This window comes from Sarcophilus harrisii, chromosome 4 (assembly GCF_902635505.1).
Source record: "Sarcophilus harrisii chromosome 4, mSarHar1.11, whole genome shotgun sequence".
Lineage (NCBI taxonomy): Eukaryota > Metazoa > Chordata > Mammalia > Dasyuromorphia > Dasyuridae > Sarcophilus > Sarcophilus harrisii.
Window position 1 is genome coordinate 257,764,071 of NC_045429.1, and position 12,827 is coordinate 257,776,897.

Genomic DNA, 12,827 nt, shown 5'->3' on the forward strand with positions numbered 1-12,827 from the left:
CCACATTCAGTCCCCCAGTCCTCTCTACAGGTGCAGCTGGCTCTCAAGATCATTGGAACTGGCATCAATCACCTCATTGTTGTAAAGAGTCCATTAGAATTGATCATCGTATAATATTGCTGTTGTCGTGTACAATGATTTCCTGGTTCTGATCACTTCACTTAGCTTCAGTTAATGTAAGTCTCTCCAGGCCTCTCTAAAATAATCTTCCTCATCGGGAAACCCCCTCTACTAATAAAGATCAGTACCTTTTAAATAACTTGAGAATTACCTTAAAATCAAATAAAAACACCTGTGTTTGACATTTAACCCCTTTGCAAGCTGGTTCTTATTTACCTTTTCCAGCTTTATTATATACTATTGTCTTACATATTCCAAGGTCCAGCTAAACTAGCATCCTGACTCTTCCTTCATCTCCCCTCCTATTTCTTTGTACACTCTGACCTCATGCTTGCACACATCTTCTCTGCCTGCTGGAATCCCTAGGTTTGTGCTTTTTTCCCCAAAAATCTTAACTCATGCACCACCTTCTACTTGAAGTCTTCCCTATTCCACCCAGCCAGTATTGCATCCACCCCTTCTCCACAAACAAAATTACCTTATCCTGTTTTTTATGCTCATTTGTGTATGCATTGTTTCCCACAATAGGATTTCATTCCTGTCTTTGTATCCTCCATACCTAATACTGTGCTTGGTATGCAGTAGATGCTCCAAAAAATGCTCACTGAATGACTGATTCTTCACTATTTCTTCATGTTCATGTTCTACCCAGATCATCTTATCATCTGTCCCTCCCAGGGTGGTCCTGCTCCTCTCCATCTGACTTATTATCCTTTATGCATTAGATCTTCTCCACACTGAAACTCCCAAATATATGACCTCAGATCCTGAAAAAATGAATCCGCTGATCTTTGAAGTTCCATCTGTCTTGATAGCTGATTGAATGAGCGTATGTTTTCATATACTGCATTGGGATCATAATTCAAGGTATTAAAAAAAGTTTAAAAAGCTGAACCCAATGGTCCAAAAATATCCCTTCCCATATAAAATAACTTGTAACCTAACACCATTCTTCATAGACCATTAACATACTGATGAGCCTTTTGACTTGAGATGTCCAGCAGATACTTAGTAATGGAATTCAAGATACAGACTGGAGCTGAACATACAGACTTGGGAATCATTTGCAAAGAGCTCAGAGAGATATTGAAAGCCAGTTTTGTAGATAAGGGACTGGTGAGTCAGAGATGGAAAGCCCAGGCACACAAATGAGAGAGGCAGGATCTGAGCCTAAGTGTTGGAAGCCAAATGCAGGGCTTTGCCCATAATGCTGGTACCGAGTTACCAAGGAAAGAACTATTTGCCTGCCATGTAAGAGTCATAGAATCTTTGACCTGGAAGGAACCTGAGAAGTGTGGTGAAGTTTCTTGTAAATATAAAACTATCTCCTAAAATACCTTTAAAACATGACCATTTAGCCTCTACACAAATACACTGGATGGGAGCTGAGTACTTCATAAGACAGCCCCTTACAACAACAATAACTATTTACTAAATTTCTTTGAGGCAAGATTTATTTCCCTTCAACTTCTATTCATTGCTTTTGAGTTAGTTCTCAAAGAAATTTATTCCCTTCTCTACACGACAGCGGCGGCCTTTCAAATACTCAGATAGGTATTGTGTCTGTGTTTTGTCATTTTTCAAGCAATACATCTCTCTAGCCTTCAATCATTCCTCATATGATGTGGTTTTTTCCAGACATCTCTTAGAGTATGTAGTGTATATTATGTATGTCCATGTCCCCTTGTAGCAAGGGATGGAATAGGAGAATACCTCCTGCAGAATCCCCATTGCCTTCCTCCAATCCCCATCTCCCCCTCCCCACATACACTATCGGGAACGTTCTCAGTCCTGAAGGACTTGGAGCTTTGGAATGATGAAGCCATCTGTTGGCAGAAAAAAGTGTATAGGATCCTAAGGCCAGGCTTAAACTGACCTAGGAAATATATCATCTTGACTGCCATGTTAGCCAACTGTCATTATTGGGGGTAGGGGTGGAAGAAGCAAACTTATTCACCTCTCCTACCAGTCCCCACCGCCTGTGGGAAGATCCAAAATGCTCCAAGCCATGCAAACGGGAGAAAAGGAGAAAAAGAAAAGAACAGAAGTCGTATTCCCCTTTAAAGTGCAACAACTGACTGGCTCTTCTTGGTTCTGTGGCCAATTCTGACTTGATGCATCTCCCCTTTCTTAACCTTGCTGTCCTTCATTTTCCTTAACTTACAAAAATACTAATATCTCTTCTGCCTTCTACTCTATGATACTATGAAGGCTGGATTAATGAAGGGAGAGACTGAAGATTTCAGTAGTAGAGATTTCAGATGGTCCAAGAAGGGTATAAATTCATTTCGCGTGAGCACAAAGATATTGTGGCAAGGAAGATGCAGAGGGGGCAACATAGTATGTTGAAAAATGGCTCTAGAGTCAGAAAACTTGTGTCCATCTCCTGTCTCTGATGTTCAGTGACTGCATGCCTTTGAATAAGTCACTTTAACCCTGATAATACCCCATTTTCCTCATCTGTAAAATGATTTGTTGGCCTTTGTCCCTGTGAGAGCAGCAGGGATGAGAGCCACGATTTGGAACTTGGTGCTTCTCCATACCTCCACAGAACAGAAATCCATTGTATCATAGCTATTAAAGATCTACCCATTCCAGTTCCTTCATTTTAAAAGTAAAAAATAAGAGGCTTACAAGATAAAGTGACTTCCAAGGTCATATACTTTAGTAATTGGTAGAAGTTGGGATTCTAAGAGATCATAGAATCTCAAAACTGAAAGGGTTTAGTCAAACTCTAAACAAGAGCCTTCCTACAACATGTCCATCATTTGATTCTACTGTTACTGGTCTTATTCTTCTATACTGATAATATGGCAACATAGGCAATCTAGTCTCCAAATTCAAAAGTATCTTAGTGTCATGTCACATTAAAAAGGAACGAACAGGTCACCTGATACATTAACATGAATACTGCAAATCAAAAATGAATAATTTAGGTAAGGTTACCATTATACAATAACAATGGCAATATAGCTTCAGAGAATTAAGAGCACACTATCACCATTACTATTCAATATTGTATTAGAAATATTAGATTAGCACTAAGAGGAGAAAAAGAAATTAAAGAAATTGGAGTAGGCAATGAGGAAACCAAATATCACTCTTTACAAATGATATGATGGAATACTTACAGAATCCTAGAGAATCAACTAAAAAACTATTAGAAACAATGAACAACTTTAGCAAAGTTGCAGGATACAAAATAAATCTGCATAAATCATCAGCATTTCTATATATTACCTACAAAGTCCAGCAGAAAGGAATAAAAAAATAAACTCCATTAAAAATAACTGTAGACAATATTAAATATTTGGAGTCAGAGAATTAGGGGCAATTAGATGGTACAGTGGATAGCACATCATTCCTGGAGTCAGGAGAACCTGAGTTCAAATCCAGGCTCAGACACTTAATACTTCTTAGCTATGTGACTCTAGGCAAGTCATAATTGCCTCACCAAAATAAAACAGAATTAGGGCACCTTCCTGTGGCTATGGCCTCAGCAAAACCTTCCTCAAATACCCAAGAGCTTTATTCATAATATTTTTTCCCATCTATAGCAAAAACCCTCTCAGGTAAGTGTTTTTATTGAAGAAAAATAACTAATCATAAGTGTGAAAATATATACAGTTACAAAGTCTATGTAGGTGAGTAGATAGAGAATCTTAAAGTTTAAGAGAGGTATGACAGAGATTCCTCAATCCGGATTATCTCTGTCCAGGCAACCATTTTAAATCTATTCCTAGTCCAGGCCTTTCCCTTCCTGTTTTACTGAGAAGCCTACATTCTTTATGTAATTTATGTAATTTCCTTGAATATCTAGGGTGAGCTCTTCTTCTTCTTCCTTTTCCCCCTTAATAATAGCTTTTTATTTTCAAAATACACACTAAGAGAGTTTCAACATTCACTCTTACAAAATCTTGTGTTCCCCATTTTCTCTATCCCTTCCTTCCAACCACTCCCCTAGACAACAAGTAATCCAATGCAAGTTAAACATGTGCAATTTTTCTATACATGTATCCATATTTATCATGCTGCACAAAAAAAAAAATCTGATCAAAAAGGGAAAAAATGAGAAAGGAAAAAAAGGCAAGCAAATAACAACCACAAAAAAAGATGAAATTATTATGTTGTGATTCACATTCAATCCCCAGAGTCTTCTTTCTGGAGGCAGATGCGTCTCTTCATCACAAGTCTATTAGAATTAGTCTGAATCATCTCATTGTTGAAGAGTTACGTTCATTAAAATTGATCATTATATAATCTTCTTGTTACTATGTACAATGATCTCCTGATTCTGCTCATTTTACTTAGCATCAGTTCATGTAAGTCTTTCCAGGCCTTTCTGAAATCATCCTGCTGATCATTTCTTATAGAGACAATAATATTCCATAACATTTATATACCATCTAATTTAGTCATTCCCTAACTGATGGGTATCCACTCAGTATCCTATTCTTTGCCACTACAAAAAGTGGCACTATAAACATTTTTGCACATATGGGTTCTTTTCTTTTTTTTTTTTTTTTTTTTTTACCATCTCTTTGCAATACAGATAAGCTGAGCTTTTCTAATTAGTAAAGGAAGCAGTTCAATCCCAATATCTCTACTAATCTCTAGACTCATATAGCCAAATTCCCATGGGAAAATTTTCACTAATACCTCAAACTAATATTCACAAAACTCAAGCAATAAATCTGTCCCTCCTTCCAACTTCTCAATTTATGCTAATCTCACAACCATTTCCTCACATCCAAGTTTCAAACATCCCAGTCATTTCTGACTCTCTTCTTCCACCATCCTTTCACTCCCCTCCCTCAAAAAATATCCAGTTAAGGTCAAATTCTGTTGATTTTACCTTCACAACATCTCTTTTATCACCTCCTCTCTACTCATTCAGGATCTCACTTGATTTGATCATTTCTCTTTTTATTATGGTAATATTCTCCTAACTGGTTCTCTGTCTTTAATCTCTCCCTTCATTACTCCATCTTTCATAAGATCATAAAGAGTAGAAGGTAGAAGAGACCTTACCCATTCCAGCTCCTTCATTTTAAAAATAAGAAAATATGAGGTTCTTAAGATAAAGTGGCTTCCAAAGTCACCCAGTTTAGTAATTGGTAGAAGTTGGGATTCTAAGAGATCATAGAATCATCTCAGAACTGAAAGGGAGTTTAGAGTTCATGTAGTTAAACCCTAAACAAGAGCCTTCCTACAATATGCCCAGCAGTTTTATCATTGAGCCTTCACATGAAGGTATCATACAACTTTCTACCTCCCGAGGCAATCCACTGTAACTTCAGACAGCAATTGAGATCCACCTCTAGAGTTCACTTTATTGTACCATGTGCTTCCCACATAACTACCAAAATAACCCAATTTACAGGTCTGATCATTATCATTCTGCTCAAAAATAATCAATGACTTCCTAATACCCGTATGATAAAATACAAATTCCCCAGCTTGATATTTACCGCTACCTTCAACTTGGCTCTAAACTACCTGTCCAAACTTCTCGTTATTTTTCTTCATGCACTTTAACATTCCTGACAAGCTACTCAACTTTTCCTATTGCTATTCATTCATTCATTCTCTATACAAGAAATGCCTTTTCATTCTTTCCAGTTAAAATTCTTCTCTTTTTTTAATTATTTATTTATCTTTTAGATACACGAAGCTTTCCTTGACCTTCCCAACCAGAATGCTATAATAGGCTCAGGACCTGCTAGATATGGTGAACCCTCACCAATCAGATGAAAGCCCAGCAACATGGCAGAAAAATGGCCAGTGCAACATAGTCACTTTAGGACCAACTAGATTTGTTAAGTTCCTAAGCACCTTTGCATCCTTGATGACTGCAAAGAATAAGATAAAATGATAAATTATTTGCAGAACTTGCAAATTGATTATCATCATTATTTTACAGGAAATACATAACTTAAATGTACATTGGACTTAAGATCAAGAGAGAGCTAGGCTTGAACCCTGCCTCTGATATTTAATAGCTTAATAGCTATGTGATCATAGGAAACTCAGAACCTTTCCAACCTCAATTTCTTCATCAGTAAAATAAAATACCCATGTTACATATTTCATAGAACTACAGTGAGGATCAAATATATATAAAGCACTTTGCAAGCCTAAAGCTATAAATATCATTTTCTTACTATTGTTTTTATATTCAGCACTGAATAGAGAATTGTTAAATTATATTGGATGCACAGAATCCAATGACTAAATGCCTTTTGTCTTAGCATAATATCATTCTGCTTTACATTTGTTGAGTCAAAGTTCAGGTCTGTTGTCTTCTCCTTCCTATTACATCATATTAAATAATACAGATTTTCTCAACAAGGCCTTTCTCACCTGCTCTGCTACCATATTTCTCTATGTAAGCTACCACACTACTTGTCTATAAGTTTACATGGGAATTTAGAGCTGATGAAAACTCTTCAATTATAAATTTCAAACTTAGTCACGCCAGAGTAAAAGTTGTGAACTATTAACCAAGCAGTTCAAAGTGGAAATGGAACTGGAACCTACAAAAGATTCTGTGCTTCAGGGACCACATTATCTCTCTCATTTAATTCCTCTCCCTAAGTGTATCCTCATTATTTCCCTGTATTTCCCTAATCCGTCTAACTTTGTTAGCTCACTGGGCAGGGACTATATCTAATTTCATGCTCACTTAAGCACTGAGGAAGCTCAGTGTCATAATATTCCCACTCTGCTATTGGTTCTCTGACTCAAAATCAATCTTTCTCTAGAGAAATTTCCACTTTCTTATCTCCCAGTTACCAAGGATGCAGTGAAGATAAATGAATAGTATTTAGAGATTCCTTTCAGCTACCTGTGGATGAAAGATTTAGGGTCATTAGATGTAGCAAAGAGAAAAAAAATTTAAGTACTTAAGTCAGTAACAAAAACAGACATGTGTACCAAGGATGCCTATTCACCATGGGCAAGTAATAATGGATGGCAAGTGTTTTCCCCTTTTTATCTGCCTTCTTTATAACTATTTTAATCCAGTGAAAACAGAACAGATATTGCCATAGTAGGAGCCATCTTAATAAGCTACAGAGGCACATCATCCCCATCAACACTATCTAGCTGCACAATTTCTAATTAAGGAAATCATTTTTAAAATGTTAAAAAAAAAAAAAAAAGCATTAGTGTTACTACTGGGCTTATACCCCAAAGAGATCATAAAGAAGGGAAAGGGACCTGTATGTGCACGAATGTTTGTGGCAGCCCTCTTTGTAGTGGCTAGAAACTGGAAACTGAGTGGATGCCCATCAGTTGGAGAATGGCTGAATAAATTGTGGTATATGAATATCATGGAATATTATTGTTCTGTAAGAAATGACCAACAGGATGATTTCAGAAAGGCCTGGAGAGACTTACACGAACTGATGTTGAGTGAAATGAGCAGGACCAGGAGATCATTATATACCTTAACAACAATACTATATGATGAACAGTTCTAATGGACCTGGCCATCCCCAGCAATGAGATCAACCAAATCATTTCCAATGGAGCAGTAATGAACTGAACCAGCTACGCCCAGAGAAAGAACTCTGGGAGATGACTAAAAACCATTACATTGAATTCCCAATCCCCATATTTTTGCCCACCTGCATTTTTTATTTCCTTCACAAGTACAATATTTCAGAGTCTGATTCTATTTGTACAGCAAAATAACGTTTTGGTCATGTATACTTATTGTGAATCTAATTTATATTTTAATATATTTAACATCTACTGGTCATCCTGCCATCTGGGGGAGGGGGTGGGGGGGTAAGAGGGGAAAAATTGGAACAAGAGGTTTGGCAATTGTCAGTGCTGTAAAGTTACCCATGCATATAGCCTGTAAATAAAAGGCTATTAAAAAAAAAGTTAAAGCATTTATTAAGTACCTACTATGTAATAGGCAGGGCAGCTAAATGGTAGAGTAGATAGAATTCTGGGCCCCAAGTAGGAAGATTTATTTCCTAAGTTCAAATCTGGCTTTAGATACTAGCTAGCTATGTCACCTTGGGCAAGTCACTTGATCCTGTTTGTTTCAGTTTCCTTATCTGTAAAAATGACCTGGAGAAGGAAATACCCCAATCACTCCAGTATCTGCATATCAGTATAATGGTTTAAGTATTCTACACTCACTGACCCACAAATCAGTACAACTCCATCCCTAGGTGTAATTCCAAAGCTAAGTTGATAAGTTTCCCCAGAGATAGGGGACCTGGTCTCTAAATGCTTAGGATACCAGAATAGAAATGCATTCTGAAGTGGGGATCAGCAACAGGGCAAATGGCAAAGATACAGGATGGTTTTATAGTAGATGACTGGATTGGGATAATGAGAAGTAAAAACAGGGGGCAGGTAAGAAAGAAAGATCTTTGATTCTTTGAACTTTTTTTTTTTTTTTTCAAACCACTGTAGGTCCTAAAAATATATAAATAAATAAAGATAGTAACAGTTTTTGGGCAAAAAAAAATTTTTTTTTTAAAGCTCAAGAAATCAGGTTGTTATGAGTTAAGAGGGTAAAGTGACAGTGAATTAATTTTTCACTTCAAAAGATTAATTCATATCTCCCATCAGTTGGACACTACATCATCTGTAGCAATGACAGATAGTGATAAATAGAGGTGTAAAGAGGAAAAGGCAGGTCTGTCTTGCTCCCTACAAGGTATATGTTTCTGAATCCTCTCCCCACCCTAAACTTCTAAAGAACAGTTCATATGGTTAATTACTATGAGAGGCAGAAAAAAGTGCTACAGATCCAAAGAATAGAAGGCAAACCAATGTTATTGAAACTCTTACTTGAATTTTCCACCAGGATTTTGGGCAAGCGCTGGCGCTTCACCAGGACTGGGAAAGGATCTCGGCCATCATTCCGTTCATGAACCTCTCGGACCTCTACTGTGTCATCAGCAAGATAGTAGAGAATAATATAGTTTCGAGTCTCCCCAAACATGCGATCTGTGTCATCCCAAATCGCATAGAATCGGAGAACCTAGAAGAAGCCAAAATAATTACTTTAAAAAGAAGTAATGACCCCATTCTCTCCTCATTTTCTAAGAAGAGGGATTAACTTTTCCTTTTTCTCATTTAAGATTTAGACATAAACAAATAAGGAGCAACAGACATCAAAGTGCAAAGTAGCTGCTCATGATGAGCTCAAGAAAAGAAAAATTCTTCTAAAGCATTGGAATGGCACTTGAAATGTTGAAATAGTTATCAACAGCTAGAAAGGAATAAAAGATGGACTCTGTACAGAAATCAAAGGTTAAACAGCTCAGTTAATTTTTTAAAAGTCTGATTTTTTAATTGATATTCTTTGTTCCTACATCACCTTCATCTTGAATATATCCCTCTCCTCTTTACTGCTCAGGGAGCCCCCTCTTTTTAATGAAGGTTTAAAAAGAAGGAATAACTGAGTTAAAAACCAAAATACTGATCTATAAAAAAAAATCAGCTGAGGTACAAAGAGTAATTGGTTCTGTTCACAGTGACATATGGATCTTGATAAAGTTATATTAAAATTACTTATACATGTCAGAGGAAGCATCAAAGAGGAGTAGTCTCTGTCTCTCTAAACAGGGACACCAAAGCCAGGATCTGCAGACAAAATAAAAACAGAAGAAGAGACCTGTTGTTTCTCTGAGGCATGTATCCAAAACCCCACACTTTTCCCAGATTAATCAAAACAGATGATACTACCCACTTGTGATAAATCAGAAGGGCAGAAACAGTATTGCTTAAATGAACCTAAAAAACGTATTTCCAAAGATTATGCAGTCTTGGGCAAGAAACTGAAGATCAAAGGAATATAAGGTGTTTTTTGGTTGTTGTCGTTAGTTAGTTTGTTTTACTGTTGTCCACTGAAAATAAGGAATGTTGAAAAGAAACAAACAATTACCTAGGATATGATTATTCTGCTAAGAAGGTGGTATCTGAGAATGGAATCCAGAATTTTGGGTGATGATTTAAAACACAGGAATAATACACCCCCTACCAAGGATGGAACATATCTAACAAAGGCTGATTAAGAATATAATTATAAAGTTTTCTGAAAATCTAATGGAGGAATGATAAGACTGCCTATGCATATCCATCGAGAGAACAATTATAGTTCAGAAGAACAACAGTTAGAACCCCTATAAATTCACAGGAGACAAAATCCAAAAAAGGAACAAGTAATAAAACTCTTGGTCTCAAATGTCTACACATAAATGTCTAAGCAAAATAGGGGATGACAGAACCAGAAATCCCGATACAAGAAAGCAAATCTGACTTCATCTCTAAGACTTGGTGAGTTTTATGCCTGAAAGATGGCTCTACAATAGAATACTTTATTTAGAAGAAAAAAATAGGCAATAGTGCCATTGTATAATAAGAAGTCATACTTGTGAAGAAAGTTAGAAACCAAAGCATTAAATTTGTAATGGAGAATAGTTGAATAAAGCTAGCAGAAAGAGAAATATCTATTTTTCCTTAAAGCTACTACATACAGACTTTTTGTCACTGTCTCATGGGATGTGTATGTGTGTGTATCTGTCTGTTATGTCTCTGCCTCTATTTTCTGTCTCTTTCCTAGCGACCCAATTTGGAATTTTATGTTAATGCTGGGCTCTGTTTCCTGGAATGGGGAAGAAGGGATTCTATGTCTATCTTTTATGCACTGCTAAAAGTAAAGCAAATAAACAAACAAAAAGAAGCTGACCATGAAAAGCTACCATGATGACTGGGAAGATCAAGACACAGATTCAGAAGGCAATCAAGTCAAAACTGCTACAAGCACAAGCAAAGCCTCAAAGGAAAAAAAGTGAATCAGACACAAGCCCAACAAGAATTCCAGGAAGAGGAAGAAATGATTTTCAAAATCAAATGAGAATGGGAGAGAAAAAATTAAGTAAAGAAATGAAAACAAAGGAAGAAAATCATGAAAAGGAAATTAACAGCTTGCAAAACAGGCACTAAAAATTCATTGAAGAAAAGAACTCCTTAAAAAACAGAAGTGGCCAGATGGAAAACAATCTCACTCAAGAAAATAATTCCTTAAAAATTAGAATAGGGCAAGTAGAAGATAATGACTCCATGAGATTTAAATAAACAAACAAACAAAAAAAAACAGTCAAAAGAATGAAAAATAGAAGAAAATATGAAATATCTCATTGAAAAAACAACTAACCATGAAAATAGATTAAGGAAAAATAATTTAAGAATTATTGAACTATTGAAAGTCATGATCAAAGAAAGAACCTAAATATTATATTTCAAGAAATTATTAAGGAAAACTTCCCTTTGTATTCTAGAACTGGAAAGTAGAATTGAATTTGAAAGAGTTTGCCATTCTCCTCCTAACCGAGATCCCAAAATAAAATTTGTTTAAAATATTATAAACAAATTCCAAAGCTCCCAAGTCAAAGAGAAAATATTTCAAAAGCAGCCAGAAAGAAATCAAATACCATGGAGCCACAGTCAGAATCACACAAGATTTAGTAGCTTCCACATTTTTTAAAATAGTATTTTATTTTTTCCAAATACATATAAAGATAGTTTTCAGCATTCATTTTTGTAAAACTTTGTGTGTAATTTTTTTTCCCCTCGATAAGATTTAACTGTTTATCTATTTATATGAATGTTGTAAGACATTTATAATTATTGGGTTAGTGAGAAAGACTACATAGAAAAAGGGTATGGGGTAAATCAATTATGTTGGTATGATGCTAAGAAAAGTGGATAGATGAGAAAGACAGATGACCTGGGAAAAGGGGGAAGGGAAAGAAAGAATTGGAGAAATTATTTCTCATAAAAGAGGAACTCAAGGAAGAGCTTTTATAAGGGAAAAGGAAATAGTAGGGGAGAGGAGCAAGCAATGCTTGAACTATATACATCTACCTTGGATGAAAGAAGAAAAATAATTATATATACATACACTCAGTAGAAGAAATCCATTTTACCCATTTGGGGAAGTAAAAGGGGAAAGGACTAAAGAAAAACAGAGTATGGTGATGATAAGAGATAGAGAGAAAAAATGAGGAAACAAAACAGATGATATGTTGGTATACTTTGAAAACTCTAAAGATCAACTAAAAACTACTTGAAACAATGAACTTCAGTCAAATTACAGGATATAAAATGAACCCATATGAAATCATTAGCATAGACAAAGAGAAATTCCATTTAACATAATTGGATAATAGACCTGTGATGGAGATTGCCATCTGCATCCAGAAAGAGGACTATGGGGACTGAATGTGGATCATAACATAATATCTTTGCCTTTTTTTGTTGTTGTTTGCTTGCTTCTTTTTTTTTTTCTCCTAATTTTCTTTTCTTTGTGATCTGATTTTTCTTATACAGCATGATAAATGTGGGAAGTATGCTTGGATAAATTGCAAATGTTTAATCTATATTGGATTATTTGCTATCTGGGAGGGGGAGAGGGAAGGAAGGGAGAAAATCTGGAAAACAAGGTTTTGCAAGGGTGACTGTTGAAAACTATTTTTGCATCTTTTCAAAATATAAAAAGTTATATTAAAAAATAAATAAAATAATTGGAGACAATGTAAAATACCTGAGAGTCTACCTGCCAAGGCAAATTTAGGAATCATGAAAACAATTAAAAAACATTTTTTACAGAAATAAAGACAGATCTAACAATTAGAGAAATATGAATTCCTCATGGGTAGGCCAAACCAAAATCA

The 12,827-nt window shown here is 35.7% G+C and overlaps 1 protein-coding gene across 1 annotated transcript in view; it reads right to left on the reverse strand.

Moving 5' to 3' along the window:
* EFHC1 (EF-hand domain containing 1) overlaps window positions 1-12,827 on the reverse strand; it is a 92,197-nt gene that overhangs the window by 33,958 nt on the left and 45,412 nt on the right. The window contains exon 5 of the mRNA XM_003769149.3: window positions 8,938-9,130. Within this exon, the coding sequence (XP_003769197.2) occupies window positions 8,938-9,130 (193 nt within the window). The remainder of the gene's footprint in view (window positions 1-8,937; window positions 9,131-12,827) is intronic.